General features: G+C 43.4%; 2 protein-coding genes across 2 annotated transcripts in view; one reads left to right on the top strand and one right to left on the bottom strand.

Annotated features, from left to right (window-relative positions):
- Positions 1 to 2,312, top strand: part of RBIS (ribosomal biogenesis factor) — an 8,267-nt gene extending 5,955 nt beyond the window's left edge. The window contains exon 4 of the mRNA XM_088471408.1: positions 1,917 to 2,312. Coding sequence (XP_088327534.1) covers positions 1,917 to 1,985 — 69 coding nt within the window. The 3' untranslated portion in view covers positions 1,986 to 2,312. The remainder of the gene's footprint in view (positions 1 to 1,916) is intronic.
- E2F5 (E2F transcription factor 5) overlaps positions 2,034 to 16,052 on the bottom strand; it is a 30,098-nt gene continuing 16,079 nt past the window's right edge. The window contains exons 5-9 of the mRNA XM_088471406.1: positions 15,569 to 15,633; positions 14,915 to 15,149; positions 13,422 to 13,616; positions 6,018 to 6,062; positions 2,034 to 5,066 (exon numbers count right to left, since the gene is read on the bottom strand). Of these exons, the coding sequence (XP_088327532.1) occupies positions 4,957 to 5,066; positions 6,018 to 6,062; positions 13,422 to 13,616; positions 14,915 to 15,149; positions 15,569 to 15,633 (650 nt within the window). The 3' untranslated portion in view covers positions 2,034 to 4,956. The remainder of the gene's footprint in view (positions 5,067 to 6,017; positions 6,063 to 13,421; positions 13,617 to 14,914; positions 15,150 to 15,568; positions 15,634 to 16,052) is intronic.

Below are 16,052 nucleotides of genomic sequence, written 5' to 3' on the forward strand. Positions count from 1 at the left end.
CGTCAAGAATCACTTGCAGGCAATGAGTGCCTAAGGTCTGGAGCCCATGCACATCACCAAATGCTGGGTTTTCTCCTTATCTCCGTATTCAATTGCAAACTGTTTCGCGAAAACGCAATGCAATGTAATAGGCAAAAAAGATTCACCTATGAATGGGTGTCAACAAAGTGCAAAATCGCTATTTTGGGGTGCAAAGGTGGAAAAACCACTCAGAACCCTTGGGACAGCCCCCCGGGTCACCGAACGTTTCCCCACCCGCGGGGGAAAACGGCACCCGCAGGCTGTGAGGTAGGGCGCTTTTTGCCCTCCAGAAGGAGGGCAGGACCCCGCTTAAACAGCCTAGCGGGAACGCTACCTTAGGTACCACAAATAGCTTTATTAAGGCTATTCGGGGGCATGTACAGCTAAAATAAATTGTCCAAATATATATGGTCCAGACGCACCTGCTACTATCTCTGTACAAGACCTTGCTTCCTATTTAAAGGACAAGATTGATTTCACAGTCCACACAACCTCACACAATCTTTCTATCACATCCTCCAGACCTTTAGCCAACATTCCTGTGTGACTGGATCATATAGCCCACCAAGAAACTCTGCAATCTGGCTCACCAAAATGCAATATATAGCACCCATCCTTGTGTATCAATGCCTATTTCCCTATAGATTGTGGGCAGGGCCTTCCTACCTCTATATTTATCTATTACCCAGTTTTGTTCTATTAATGTTTCCAATTGTGAAGCTCAGCAGAATATGTTGCGCTATATAAGAAACTGTTAATAAATAAATATGGTACTAACTGTATTTACAGTGTGTAAGTACATGCTGCCGATAATCAGAATGCTGGTAACTGGACAGTAAATACCGTACCACGTCTGCGGCGATCAGACCAGTATGAGCTGTGGCTGAAGGGGTAATATGTAGCATCGGCTATAGAGACAGCATAAGTATAGCAGCAGCATAAAATGGGCTAGTAGTTCTGCGGTTACCTGAACTATGCTATTAGCCCATATTATGCTGTAACATTGTCTACCAATTCATTTAGTGGACCACCGTGACAAATATTTAAATAATAAAAGTTAATTCAACATCTTGTAGATTAGAGAGCCTCTTTACGGGTTTCCCTTTTATGTTTAATGCGCAGATAGGCATAAAACACTGAAATATTACAATGCTATAGTTTGTGTAACTCCGGAATGTAGCCTATACTGTAAAGCTGGTTTAGCATTTGGCACAATTTCATTTGTGTGTTAAAATTGAAGAGTCTCATCCAAAATGTAACAGGCTGCTGAAAATATTACATTGCCATGTATCTGACACGGTGACCGCTTACTCTGAGCGAGACAGAGCATCATGTTGGCTACAGGAAGGTGTATGGCTAAGAGCCGTATTTTCATTGCCATGTATCCTGGGGATGCAAGGAGAAATCTGACAAGGGCCGGGCACGCAGCTATTTGCCGGCTTAGCGCGGCACTAACAGCCGTGCGCCCAGTACTTTAGTTAGAGAACACCGGTTAACGCTCCTTAACACCCAGGTTAAGTCACGAGAACAGTCATTCAGACTTGCCTGCTTCCCGACCAGGCAAACAGCGCATTGAATAGTTGCGGGCGCTCCCTCTCGTGGCTATTCAACATTGCACTGAATTTAATTCAGCCCTTTGTGACTAAACTGTAGTAGTGTATTATCCATTTACTACATTTTACCTAGTACGTTCCTTAAGTACACATGGAAGTCCCAGGTTTGGTAGATTTGTCATTTTGGTACACACGCCATGTTTAACAAGTCCATTGTGCATGGATTTAGCATTTGGAGGCATATTGCTAGTTTCTGTATGTAGTTCATTAAGTTTCTTTTAGATGCTGCCCATAGAATAGTGAGTTGGCAATTTCATTGTTTTCCCTTGTTCTTCCTTCTAGATTTCCAAGCCGGCATCAGAAGCCCCCGCCGATGTGGACAACACTGCCAATCTGTTTTCCCAGCTGTAGTCACATGACATTATCTGATACACCTGACTCTGTATAAAGTCACACCAATTCACTGTCTGTACACATTTATTAAAAAAAAGTTACAACAATCAGCACATTAATACAAAATGGGGGAAAACAAGTGAAAATGCTGAAGATTAGATAAAGCCACACAATATACACAACTGACATGTTATCCAGTTACTACAAGGCACTTTTAAAATTGCCCGACAAGGAATGTAACTTTACTGTTACCTTGGCAGTGATTAACAAAAAAAAAAAAAGTTTTCTTGGCAGACTAAAGTACCAATTTGTAAAATAAAATGCTTGCCTTGGGTTTGGCACTAATTCTTGTGTTGCCGTCTGTTATTTATGTTTTGGGAATTGCACACGTCTAATGGAGCATACACAAGGTCAGATGTGTAAGATGAACGATTTTGCAAACGATTTGAACTACAAACTATTTTTGACGGCATTAAAATTACTGAAATCGTTCAAAACTGACTGCAAACGCATCAGACGTCAGATATCGTTATCTGACCATCAGGAATACTCATCGTTCAAACATCAGATATGAACGATTTTTTAAATCTTTATCGTTCAGATCTGAAGGAAAAAAAAAAATCTGACAGTGTGTATGCACCATTAGGTAAACCAGAAAGTGTGTATAAACAAATGCAGCTGGTTCTAAAGTAATCTGCTAAACCAGATTAAGATGCCCTCATCCTCTTACCTCCTTCCTATATAGCCAAAGTATGGTATTACCCTATCTTATTCAGAACATCTTCCCACCTATACAAAGGCTGCTGCCATCAGATGTTTACAGCTTCAAGAGGCACACAGCTGATATACACTCTGACATCATACTTCAGTAGGGATGCAGGTAATCCTAATATTGACACTCAAAAGGTCAACACCAATAATGTTGACTTTTTTTTGTTGGGCATTATGTACATGTTGACATTTTTTTTCAGTGTCGACATTTTGGTGCCTATTTAGTGACTGTTGACCAAACATACCAAATTCCTTGACTATATAGAGAGAAGGGGAAGAATTTCAGTGGATGTGAGAAATCACAACAGCAGAAGAGACATTAAGGGATTTTAAAATGATGCTCTTTTCTGGTGTAGTTCTGTATACTTGTAGCAAAGGCATGGGAGAAAAAACTGCAATCTATTGTCCATCTGCAATGATTATTCACAGAAATGATGTTTAAATGGTCCATATGCTTATGTCACAATCAAGGGTGTTATATGAATATTTAAAGCACGCAGTACCTGGTACTTTTAAGTGGAATTGGGGTTTTTCCCTATAAACTTTGCTTTAAAAAAAAATAAATTCTATTCTTTTAAAAATGAAAACCCTAAGTAATTGTTAATTTGTTCTCAAACTCTATGGGGTGTAAATGCCATCTTAGATGAGACTGAACACAAGGCTAATAAGAGGTTTGTCGTATCAGATAAAGTTACAGCACATACAAAATGAATCATTGGCTCCAGCTGTAAAAGTTGCAGTACACACTGTGGCCTCTGGGTGTCAGGCTGACTATTATGAGAGTAGGGTAAACATACCAGGCATAGGCAACCTGTGGTCTGGAACTACATATTCCAACATGCTTTGCCACCAATTTGCTTTTAGGGGATGCTAAGATGTAGTTCCACAGCAGATGGAGTGCAACATACAAAAAGAAAGTACACAATATGTAATCAGCTAAAGACAATAGTTCTAAGTAGGAGTTAAATGGAAAAACAAGTGATAGTATTTTTCAGCAAAAGAAAAATAAAACCTAGGCCTTAGCTAGTGGATTAGTTTTAAATGTACAAATGTATCATTGGGTATAAGGGACCCATGTTTTGGGTATCTGTCAGATTTAACTGATCTATATGCATTTGTACCTGGAACACACGTTCATAAATGTGAACCATAAGTCTACATGTTGCATGGGGTACAAGTCCTTTCAGCCTTACAGGTTACTTGGGTAACGCCATTCCATTACCCTTTATGATTACAGTGATGCCTGGCTCCCTGTTCTGAGCAGTCTCACATTGGCACATCATGGCATTCTAATGGCTGCTGGGGGATAAAGTAAGAGACTTATTACAAAAAGATACACCTAAAAGCAAAACAGATCCTACGATAAGTGCTTGTACCACATGCTAGGAGACCATCATACATTTAGAAAGGGGGGCGAATTCTCAGCAACATCTAAAGTACCATCAGAACGCCGGCACCTTACATCCTCCAACATCACCAATTCTAGAGCTGCGTAAGAAAATTAAGATGTTTAACAACCGTAATGCTTGGAGATGTGTACAGAAAGATGTTACGCAGACACGTCCCCAGAAATTGAATACCTTCTAAAATTATTTCCCAGATTTATTCCATTCTCTAGTCAAGATGAGTTTTTTTTTTTTTTTTAAACCTGGCCATGGATTTTAATCTACAAATCCATTGAAGGTTTTTCTAGTCAGGACTACAAGTGGAAGACAAATAAAAAAAATAGCCTACATCTTTTAAAGCAACGTGGATCTGATAAAGGCAGCTCAAAAGGTCTTTTATTACTTATAAAATAACTAAATGTATAGGTCCCTCTATTCACAAGCTGTACATTTAGCCCTTATTAAATGTAAACATTTAATAAAAAAATGAAGAGCTACAGGGTCAGAAGTGAGATGCTTGGGACAAAGTTACATGACTGAGACCCAGGATATATGGAGGATACTGCAACAGATTCATGCCATGAACCAGCCAAAAAAAAGGTGCTCTATGAAAAGCAGATTTACAATTAACCATTGTTAAATAAAGTCTTTGATCTAGAAATCACTTCAGTAATAAAAAAAAAAAAAAGTTGAATATCCTCTACCTATAAAATCTATTGTTCACTGTACATGAATTTCTTTTATATAAATCCAAGTGTAAAAAATAAAAACAATTTATGCTACGGTCTGTAAGGCAGATAGAGGTAGACAGAAATCCAGAATAGGAATTAAATCTAATAATTTAGTATCTGCACATCAAAGAGATCACACACTCCTTCACTGTCATCCAAGTTGAAATTGTATTCATCTCCAGGTGTCGGAGAAAGCCGCAGCAATGGGAACACTGAAACATGATGAGAAAACAAAGTTACAGATAGCATGTGGTAAGATGGGTGACTTAGTTCAATAGTTATGGTCTAATGCAGGGGTTCCCAACCACGGTCCTCAAGGCACACTAACAGTCCAGGTTTTAAGGATAGCCATAGATGAGCACAGGTAACTTAATTAGTACCTTCGTTATTTTGATTTAAGCATGGATATCACTAAAACCAGGACTGTTAGTGTGCCTTGAGGACAGAGGTTGGGAATCACTGGTCTACTGGGTCTATTACAGCTGGCAAGTACAAATAATGCTTACGTTACCTGTGATCAACCCTGCTTAACAAACAGCATACATACAATGTAGGACACCCACTGAAAGGAGTGCTTGATTTCTTTTCCTACTGATACAATTGGTAGGATGAGGGTACCCTTTGCACTGCTGCCTTGATAAACTAAAGCTAAGCTACACACGGTGAGATTTTTTTTTTTTTGATCAGGACGATTTTTCAGAAAACTGAAAGCCCCAATATCTGGGGTACACGTTCTGCAATGTTTCCTTAGAAGCTAGCGATTTCTCCCCACACTGATTTTGCTCATGACCACCCACAAGGACAGTGACAGGACATATGGGCAAATTATTGAGAATGTGCGCACACAGCTCGATATCGGAAATTTGAGAACGAGATTTTAGTTCTTGACCGACAGATCAGATAATAGAAGGAATGCGTTTGTGGATGTTTTCGAACAGTTTGACGCTGAAACGATCGTTCATACACAGGAAGCTTAAGAAACCAGTATTTGTATAGGACATCGCAGCTATGAAGGGGAGCTGCTTGTATACAGGGGTCTACAGACCTATGAAATAATGACCAAGGCACATGCTAATATGTATAAAGCCATATATATGTAACATCTTTTCACAAACAATAGGTTCTTTAACCAATGCACTGCCCAGACATATGTTAATACATACCATCAGAAGACATCAATTCGTCAATTATGTCACCACTTATTTGACCTAAAACATAAATAAAACATTCCTCGTTCACAAAGGATACAGAAACAACACATTTCTAAGCTAAAGAAGAACTGGAAGCCAGATGGCATAAGACGGCTTCTCGTGGCTAGGTGAGGTCTTCAGTGCCACTTAGTGTCTATGGGCCGTATTCAATTAGAAGCGAAAGGTCAGTTTTGGCGATACTTTTTCGCCGAGTAATCCCCGTATTCGAAAAGTCAATGCATTAGACCCGGAGAAAAAGTATCACCTATGAATAGGTGCCGAGAAAAAGTGCAGAATTGGGGTTTTGGGGTGCAGACTTTCCAAAACCACCCTGCACCCCTTGGACAGTTCCCTAAAGCTAATCTGTCAAAACATTTTTTTTTTTTTTTTTTTTAAAAGTACCTTCGGACACCCCAAAAAAGTACATTTGCTTTGGGGGTGAAAAAAAAACAAAAACCAGTTAGGGGACAAGCATGAAAACTAGCAAAATAGACTCGGTGGGGGTCCCTCAAATATGCACCAAGGGTTTTCTTTTATTGCAGGTTTGTAGCAGGTGGATATTTCACGTTTTAAAACTTCACATTAGCAACTTCAAAATATGCTAGTACCCATTTTCATGTACCCCAAATTTGATGGGACTAATTCCCCCCCCCCCCCCCCAAAAAAACCTACCAAAATAAGAGACCTGCAACACCTTACCTTTGTTCTCCATTTCAACGAAGTCCATTGGGTCCACAGGAGACCTTGGGGGTATACGCGTTGGCTCTGCCGTCAGGCACCACATAGTTAAGTTCTTTGCCTCCCAGGATGCATCATGGGCCCCCTCCTATACCCTGCCCCCAGGCCAAGGCACCTTCAGTTACGTAACAAGCCCATGGCCGGAGGAGGAGAAACAGAGGATCACACTCACAATGAAGGAGATGGAAAACCGGCGACCAGAACACAACCCAGCTGAAGCACAGAGGCGTTGGGGGTGGGAGTCCTGTGGACCCTATGGACTTCGTTGAAATAGAGAATAAAAGGCCTTACCATATCTCTTATTTTCAACTGCAGGGTCCATAGGGCTCCACAGGAGACCTTGGGGATGTCCCAAAGCACTCCCCTTCAAGAGTGGGGACGCTCCCGTGCAGAGAGGAGAATCCGCCACCCGATGGAAGCATCCTGAGAGGCGAATGTGTCAAAATGCGTAATACCGCACAAAAGCTACAGACAGAGGACCACGTGGCCACATTACAAAGCTGAACAGCCAAGGCACCACGGCGAGCTGCCCACAAAGGACCCACAAACAGAGTTGAATGAGCAGTAACAGAGGGCAGTGCTGAAATGTCCTCACGAGCATAAGCCTCAAAAATAGCCAAACTGATCCACCGAGCCAAAGTTTGCTTATTGGCTGGCCAATCCTTCTGGTGGAACCCATACAGGACGAACAAAGAGTCAGACTTCCGAAGAGCGCTAGTACGGTCCACATAAATCCTGAGCGCCCATACCACATCCAAAGAAGCCTCACCAGCTGAGAGGTCTGGGGAATTAAAGGCCGGAACCACAATTTCCTCATTAAATGTGGAAACTACATACCACCTTGGGAAGGAACCCAGGGCGGGTCCGAAGCACCGCCCTGTCCTTATGAAAGATCACAAACAGAGGGCGACGTGAGAAAGCCCCCAAATCGGACACCCTCCTGGCCGAAGCAATAGTCAGAAGGAAGACAGTCTTAACTGTTAGCCATTTCATATCCACTGAGCCCAGTGGTTCAAATGGAGGTCCTTGAAGAGCCCTCAGGACCACAGTCAGATCCCAAGGAGCCACTGGAGGAACGAAGGGAGGCTGAATACGAAGAACACATTGCATAAAGGTACGGATATCAGGAAGAGGAGCAACCCTTTGCTGAAACCAAACAAATGGCAGAAACATGCACCTTCAGAGAAGCCAGACGGAGACCAAGGTCCAAACCCACCTGCAGGAAAGTCAACACTCTAGATACCCGAAAAACCTGGGGGATCGTAACCTCTAGGCCAACACCAAGCAAAGTAGGTATGCCATATCCTATGGTAAATCCTGGCTGAAGCCAGCTTCCGTGCTCTTAGCATAGTATTGACCACGGAGCTAGAAAAACCTTTTCGACCTTAGGAGGGATGTCTCAAGAGCCACGCCATCAAAGACAGACTACCCAGGTCCGGGTAAAGGCAAGGACCTTGAGACAACCGGTCCGGATGTTGAGGCAACAGCCACAGAGTGTCGATGGAGATACACTGAAGATCAGAGTACCAGTGGCGCCTGTGCCATGCCGGAGCCACGAGCAGGATCGTGCCGCCTTCTTTGAACTTCCAAAGAACTCGAGGCAGCAGGGAGAACGGAGGAAAGAGGCAAGCAAACTGGAAGGTCCATTTGACCAACAGAGAGTCTACCAGAAGAGCCTCGGAGTCTCTTGTTCTGGACCCGAACCTCGGCAGCTTGGTGTTGTGACGAGATGCCATGAGGTCTATCTCTGGAAGACTTCACCTGTCCACCAGGAGTTGAAATACCTCCTGGTGAATAGACCACTTCCCTGGATGCAAGTCGTGATGGCTGAGGAAGTCCGCTTCCCAGTTTAATACTCCTGGTATGAACACCGCTGATATGGCAGGAAGTTTGTCTTCCGATCATGCCAGTATGCGGGACACTTCCGCTAGTGCTGCTCGACTTAGACTTCCTCTTTGACGATTGGTGTAAGCCACCGTCGTGGCGTTGTCCCACTGAACCTGCACAGGCTTTCCGTGTAGCTTGTTCTAGAGCCTTGAAGACCGCCCGAAGTTCCAATATGTTTGTTTATCGGAAGGGCGGACTCGTCGTCTGTCCACCTTGCCTGGAAGAAGTGTGGACCTATCAATGTGCCCCAACCACGGAGACTGAAACTGTTAGTGTTGTTGCAGCACAGCGAACCTGAGAAACTTCTGGCGAGCCAAAGCAATTGGGATATGCAGGTATGCATCCTGAATATCCATAAAGTCCCCAGGTTCCATAGCTAGTATAATAGACCGCAGGGTTTCCATTTTGAACAGAGGTACCCTGAGAAATTTGTTCAGGGACTTGAGGTTGAGGATAGGCCGGTAAGAACCATTTGGTTTCGCAACCAGAAAGGTTTGAATAATAGCCCGTTCCCCTCTGAGGGTCCAGTACCGGAATTATGACTCCCACCTTGAGCATACAGCATATAACTTTCTGGATATCCAAGGCCTTGTGTGCCTGAAGTCCCACAGTGAAGAAACGATGAGGAGGTCTGCTGCGGAAGGAGAGGGCGTACCCGTGAGAGACCACTTCCCATACCAAAGTGTTTGTGGTGGTCTGGCACCAGCACTGGGCGAACTGAAGAAATCGGCCCCCCACGAGGAGGCCCGTCCAGTCAGGCTGAGGGCTTATCAGGCTTGGCAGCCGGACGTCTGGTGCTCCAAGCCTGTTTTAGACTTTGCAACATTCTTGGTTCCTGCAGGCCTAGGAAAGGACTGAACCCTAGGTTTTACCGGAGGACGATAGGTCCGAAAGGACGAGGTCCCCGATCCTGAAGGAGTTGGGGCTGAAAGGAGACAGGCAGACTTTGCAGCTGTCAAGGTATCCACCATCTTATCCAGATCTGGACCAAACAAAAAAAAAACAAAACAAAAAAAAAAAAACTTTTCCATTGAAGGGTAAACATTCCAGCCCTTTCTTAAACTCTGCGTCAGCCCTCCAAGACCATAGCCAAAGAGAGCGAGGCGCCGAAACAGCCGCTACTGAAATTCTCGATGTTAGGAAGAGAACATCCAAAGCAGCCTTATTGACATATGTAGCTGAATCCCTGAGATAACCTACCAGTTCGATCTGCTCACTGGTAGCATCCAACGGTAAGGACGTCTCTAGAGAGTTCGCCCAATGTTCCATGGCCCTGGCCACCCAGCAGATAGCCACAGCTGGTCTTGAAGCCCCTCCTGAAAGGGAATAAACTGATTTTAAACACACCTCCACTTTTCTATCCGTAACATCCTTTAAGGATGACATGGACGGTATAGGCAGTGTAGCGCTTTTCACTAGGCGTGTAATGTGAGAATCCACGTGCGGAGAGGCTTCCCATATAGAGAAATAATTTTCTTCAAAACGGATAAGCATAAGTCAACCTCTTTTGAGGCTGTAACAGTTTACCTAGGTATTTCCAAGCCTCCTCCAAATGCTCCACCAACTGATCAGACAGACGAAAAAAACAAACTGTAGCAGTACTTTTTACCTCCTTGAAATAAGCATGTTTAGATTTGGCTGCTGGGGGATCCTCATCCTCAATTTCCATGGCCATACGTACTGCACGTATAAGGCCTTGTACATACATTTTTTACTTCGGTTCAGTATCCCTCAGAGGGGACTCAGAGTCCGATAACTCATGTATATCCCCATAGTCTGACGCCACGTCATCATCCTCATAATGCGTTGACTGAGATGACAGATTTTTTTTTCCTTTGCCGGACGCAGAGGAGACTGCAACATTTCCGTCAGGATTTGCACCGTAGTGTAAAAAGAATTTACCCACATAGGCTCTGGCGACACCTGAGAAGGTGACGGCTGAGTAGCCACTACCATCTGTCTGGATACGCCCTGAATGGGAGATGGAGCCACCGCCTGCTGCATAAACCCCATAGAAGGGTACACTGTGGGAGCTGCCAAATGTCCTACCACGGCATTTAATGCATGTGCAAAGCAAGCCTAGGGAGGCTCCAGCGCAGCACTAGTGCCAGCAGATGGACCTGCCAACGCAGAACAGGCAGTACACAATCCTCCAATAATAATCTCCCCATCTCCCTAGCCTGCCCTGCACCTAGAGCAGGTCTGCAGGAGGGGAGCATCAATCTGTCCAGATTCACTCCCAGACATATCAAACACAGTTTTATGTGACCCACGACACAGAAGAAAATAATGTATATTTTAAAAACTGAAGTGCACTTCCACCCTGACAGTACTGGCACAGAGAGGGCTGTGAGAAGGAAGGTACAGGGATAGATAAAAAGAATACAGTCAGACAGCGCTAGCATAAGCCACACACAATGCAAGAATACCTGCACTACAAAAGCACCACACTCAACTAACTCCGCAACGCATGAAGAGACCAGCGTCTGTGCCTAAAAAAATGGCCGCCGGAGCTCGGAAGAGGCAGGCCTGGAGGAAGAGGCAGGCCTGGAGGAAGAGGCAGGCCTGGAGGAAGAGGCAGGCCTGGAGGAAGAGGCAGGCCTGGAGGAAGAGGCAGGCCTGGAGGAAGAGGCAGGCCTGGAGGAAGAGGCAGGCCTGGAGGAAGAGGCAGGCCTGGAGGAAGAGGCAGGCCTGGAGGAAGAGGCGGAGAACTGCAACAGCGCGCCAAACCGCTGAGGAAAGGCGCCTGATGCAGTAGGGGAGGAGCCAGCTGTGCTATACAGGGAAGACTTCCTCCCCTGGCATGTTTAACCCCCTAGGAAGCCGGCGCCTATTTGAAAGCGCCGGCCTATCGTCCCTGGTGGTCCAGTGGTAGCGCAGGCTGTATGTCAGGCTCCACTGTGCAGCCGTCTTCAGGGTGCCCCCAACCCTGAGGGCCACCGGACTTCACTAGCGGGCGCCTACCACAGACGCTCGCTGCTTACCTTAAGTCCCCGTACAATCCAGCCACAGTCCAGGGACCCTCCGGGGTCCCTGCTGAGACCCCGGAGCCCCGCGAGATTCCCGGATCGGTACCGGCATCTCGGCTGCACGGACGTTCACTGAACTGTCTGTGCTGACTGCTCATCTGGTCTTCTGGGGCTGTTTTGTGCAGCCCCCTTACAGTGACCAGACTCAGGCCGGGCACCTACGAAACTGTGCCTTGGCCTGGGTATAGGAGGGGGCCGATAAATTCTTTGCCTCCCAGGATGCATTAACTATGTGGTGCCCGACGGCAGAGCCATCGCCTATACTCCCAAGGTCTCCTGTGGAGCCCTATGGACCCTGCAGTTGAAATGCTATTCTTCACCACTTCTTTAAAAACGCTATATAGCTCCGATTGAGACCATTTAGAAACCCCAAATACCTTCAGCTGGGCTATTCGTAAGTATTCAGAGTGATCCCCAATGTCAGAGCATCTTTTGTGGGGTGTCAGGCTGATTTCCCCAAACTGGACAGAACTTTTCGCTGATTTCAGTTTCGCCGGGTACCGTTTTCGCTGATTTGGAATTGAATACGGGGGATAAGCAGGGAGGAGTGAGATACTTTTTTGCACCCAAAATCAGCGATGACGGCGAAAAGTCCGGCAACTGACTTTTCGTTCCAAATTGAATACAGGCCTATGTCTCAATGTAATAAAAAAATTATATTGAGCAGAAAAAAAAAAAAATTCTAGCTAAAAAATAAGCCTAGTTAGGTTTAATATTACATCCATTTTTTTTTTTTTTAATAAAAACTGATGTGTTAAAACTTGTACAAATGTCCCTATATAACATTATCTATTCTGTTTATATTGTGCAAGCAATTTTTCATAAGCCATTTAGATTGATACAGATATGAAAGTCTGGGACTACTTATCTTGGTAAGTTTTAGTTATTGTAATACCTATATGTGCGAGATGAAACAGGCATCAAGACAAAAAGCGCTAGACATTGAATGTATATTAAATTTAATGTATAAAAATAAGACAAAATTAGGGAATATTCTTCATTCCCCTTATTTTATTCTTAGATTCTAACATTGGTTTATTGTGATCTTTTACCAGTTTGAAGCTGTGTGTATTTTATTTGATCATTTCATTGTGTCTTGTTTTTATACATTAAATTATATACACACATTTCATGTCTAGCGTTTTGTCCGCACGGTTACACATATAGGTATACATTACAATAACAAATGTATCAAGATAAGTAACCCAGACTGTTTCACATTTCATATTAGGTGGGATCACTATTAGAAGCAGCTCACATGATTTAGATTCTAATACTGTGATATTACTCTTATTTCACCTGAATATATGGTATAATAGATACAGATTAGCTTGATACAGGTTGGCTAGTATTAGCAATTTGTGGCCAATGCAATACTCTGCTTTTCCCCATCAGAAAACATTGATTCTATGATCCCATTTACTGTGCGATAGTATTAAATGCAGAATGTCTATTAAAAACCCGTCCCTGCCACATGTGAATGCTTCACAAATATAAGGCTGTGTGTGACATTTGGCTGTCAAGAGACAAGTTTGGCACCAGGAAAGGAACCACCACCATTTGGAATAGACAGAAAATCAATAAAGCTAATGACGGGTGTCAGAACAGGCCTCAATAACTTACATGCTGTAAGAGTTTGTTGAACCCATTATTACCCTAGAATGACAGCGCGGGTGTATGCAGAATTGTTCCATTCTACATGGTTTTAGCAAACTCCTCCTACCTTCTGGATCATCCATTTTCATCATCTCAAATGAACTGGGTTTGAGGATATTATTGACATCCAGTGGAAGGAGAGCCGGGAAGTCACTGGAGCTGGCTGTAGACACTGTTACATCGGACTGAAGAGAAGGATATAAAAGGGACTCTGGAAGCTCAGAGAAACCACTCACAGTTGTGTTCTCCGCTACGTTACCATCTGCAAGAAAACACGTTTAATACTGTACAGTCATTACAGTTGTCACAGACCGCTCCCCTTTCCTGAGAAATTCACCCTCTCAGAATAAGACGGTTTACTTCTGCGTTACTCGTAATTGAAGAAATGTATGTAATTCCATTTGCTCGCCAATTATGGACAAGGCCATTGTATACTGTATTAAGGTATTCCTTTGTATATTCATTGTGCCATAACTTGGGGCATCTCTTGCTCTTGGCTAGAGACTTACTGCATGCTAGTGATGAAAAGAACTTTACCGGTTTCTCATGAATTTCAGAGTGCCATTACAGATATAAAGGAATTAGAGACGTTTGGGCTGACCACATACATCAATTCTAAAAATACCGGCCCATATACACACAAAAAAAATAAAAATAAAAAGTCAGGGAACATAACTACAGGAAACGTTTGGGGTACTGAGAACAGGGTTTGAGAACCTTGATTCTAAAAGATTAAAATCGACAGATCAGAACTCCATACATTTTATTATAAACGTTTCAGCGTCACCTTAGTGACTCTCTTTGGGATGCCTAGCAGTAGTAGTTCATAATCTACAGGTTCATGTTCCATATAAATCTACAGGACAGCAGTGCAAGGAGCAAGCTGTATTGCAGCAAGATAAGCGATAAGGAAGTATCAAGGGGTTTATTAAGCATGGTACAAAGAGCATCAATGCCCTCTAATGACTAGGCACCAGATATTCACATTTAACAGTCTAGTGCAGCCAGCCCAATGAATGCCATTAACAAAACAAGATAGGCGTTCGATTAGGTGCTCTAATGAATAGTTTTAATATAGAATACCAGTTTCCCAAACTCTGCCAATACAGGCCAGGTTTTAAGAACATCCCTGCTTGAGCACAGGTGACTGTAATTAGTACCTCAGTCAATTTGATTTAACCATCTGGACTCAAGCAGGGATAAACCTGGACTGTAATGGCGGAGTTTGGGAAACTATGGACTACACATTACATTCTCTTAACCGATATACCATTGACTAAACACAGAAACAATTGTAATCTGAATCTATAGCACCTTCTTGCTACCTATGCCACAATTCAATCAAGCAAGGTGTAAGGTGGGGTGTTTGGGGCAAGTGTGGCCCTTTTATAAACCTAATGAGGTAAATGAAATAGAATTACATTCCGTCTGTGCTCCAGAGTTAGTTTCATTTTATTTCATGCAACATAAAACTTACTGTAATCAGTCATGTCATGAAAAGCTTATTTTGTTGGGAACACTACACTGATCCTTCACATTTCCTGAGGATACATTACTCACTTGTGCTGAAGTCCGCTGGGATCTTATTCTGTACATCTTCTGCCTGCTGAGGCTGACTTTTACTGCAACTGCTGGGTGTGTCAGATGGCGTATGGGACTGTACGATGTCATCTGGTGGGGGAACGGGAAAAGCAACGGGTTTCGAGGAACTAGATTCCTTATTAATCAGTAACACATTAATGGGCCCTGAATTGCTCTTTAAACTGATTTGGTATTTCTTTTGACCATTCTGGCTCTAAAAAGATAAGAAAAAAAACAAACACACGTTAAGAGTAAAATATTCAGCTAAAGTCCATGACCTACATTTTGCTATATTTATGTCTGTACACAGAAAAGGACGCAAGAAAAAGCGTGGCGCTCCGCCTCTGCCGAGCATTCATCTACAATCTCAGCCAGGGAATTCAAATGTCCAAGCATACAATATTCCTCTATTACATATACTGTTGCAGCTTAACGGAAAGCCGATCATCTCACGTAACAGTACAAGTACTGAAATAAAAAAAAATGTCACGCTTGTCCATTTTTTTTTTTTCTTGTAGCCTCAATAAGGGTATTTAAGAAGAGCGCTCTGTTCAAATTACTGGAAAAGGACAAACCTGTAGGAAATGTTTGATAAGATGTAAACCACCTGGAAAGTAGAATCCATTCACTCACCGTTTCTGGAATTGGAACCTCCAGTTGTGTACCAGATGGCGCTTGCACTGCCAAAAGCGTGTCACCTGGGCATTACAGAAGAAACACAAGATGCATGGGAACCATGTAAGTAATAATGCATCAATGACTCTTTAATAATGCAATATATTGGCCAGAAAAAAAAAAAAAATGACAATACATTTAGAGTTTAGACTGCAATCATCCTCCCTGCTAGTCGGCTATTCGCAAATGAATGGGGTCCATGCCAGGGACTGCTGCTGTATGGGATAAACTGGCGCTGCCGAGTAGCAGGTCTGAATTTTTTGGTATTGGGAAGGTGGTGGCACAAGGGACACTAGCACTATTAATCACCACAGAACACTTCCAATATGTGCCAATTAGGCTGTACATTATACAGTTGGAGATAGGTTATTTTGGTTAACATGAAGTATTGATCGCCATAAGCAGAATCTGAGAGCAAATTAAAATGAACAAAGAAAAACAG

Source organism: Taudactylus pleione, unplaced genomic scaffold (assembly GCF_031769625.1).
Source record: "Taudactylus pleione unplaced genomic scaffold, aTauple2 ptg000114l, whole genome shotgun sequence".
In the NCBI taxonomy this organism is placed as follows: domain Eukaryota; kingdom Metazoa; phylum Chordata; class Amphibia; order Anura; family Myobatrachidae; genus Taudactylus; species Taudactylus pleione.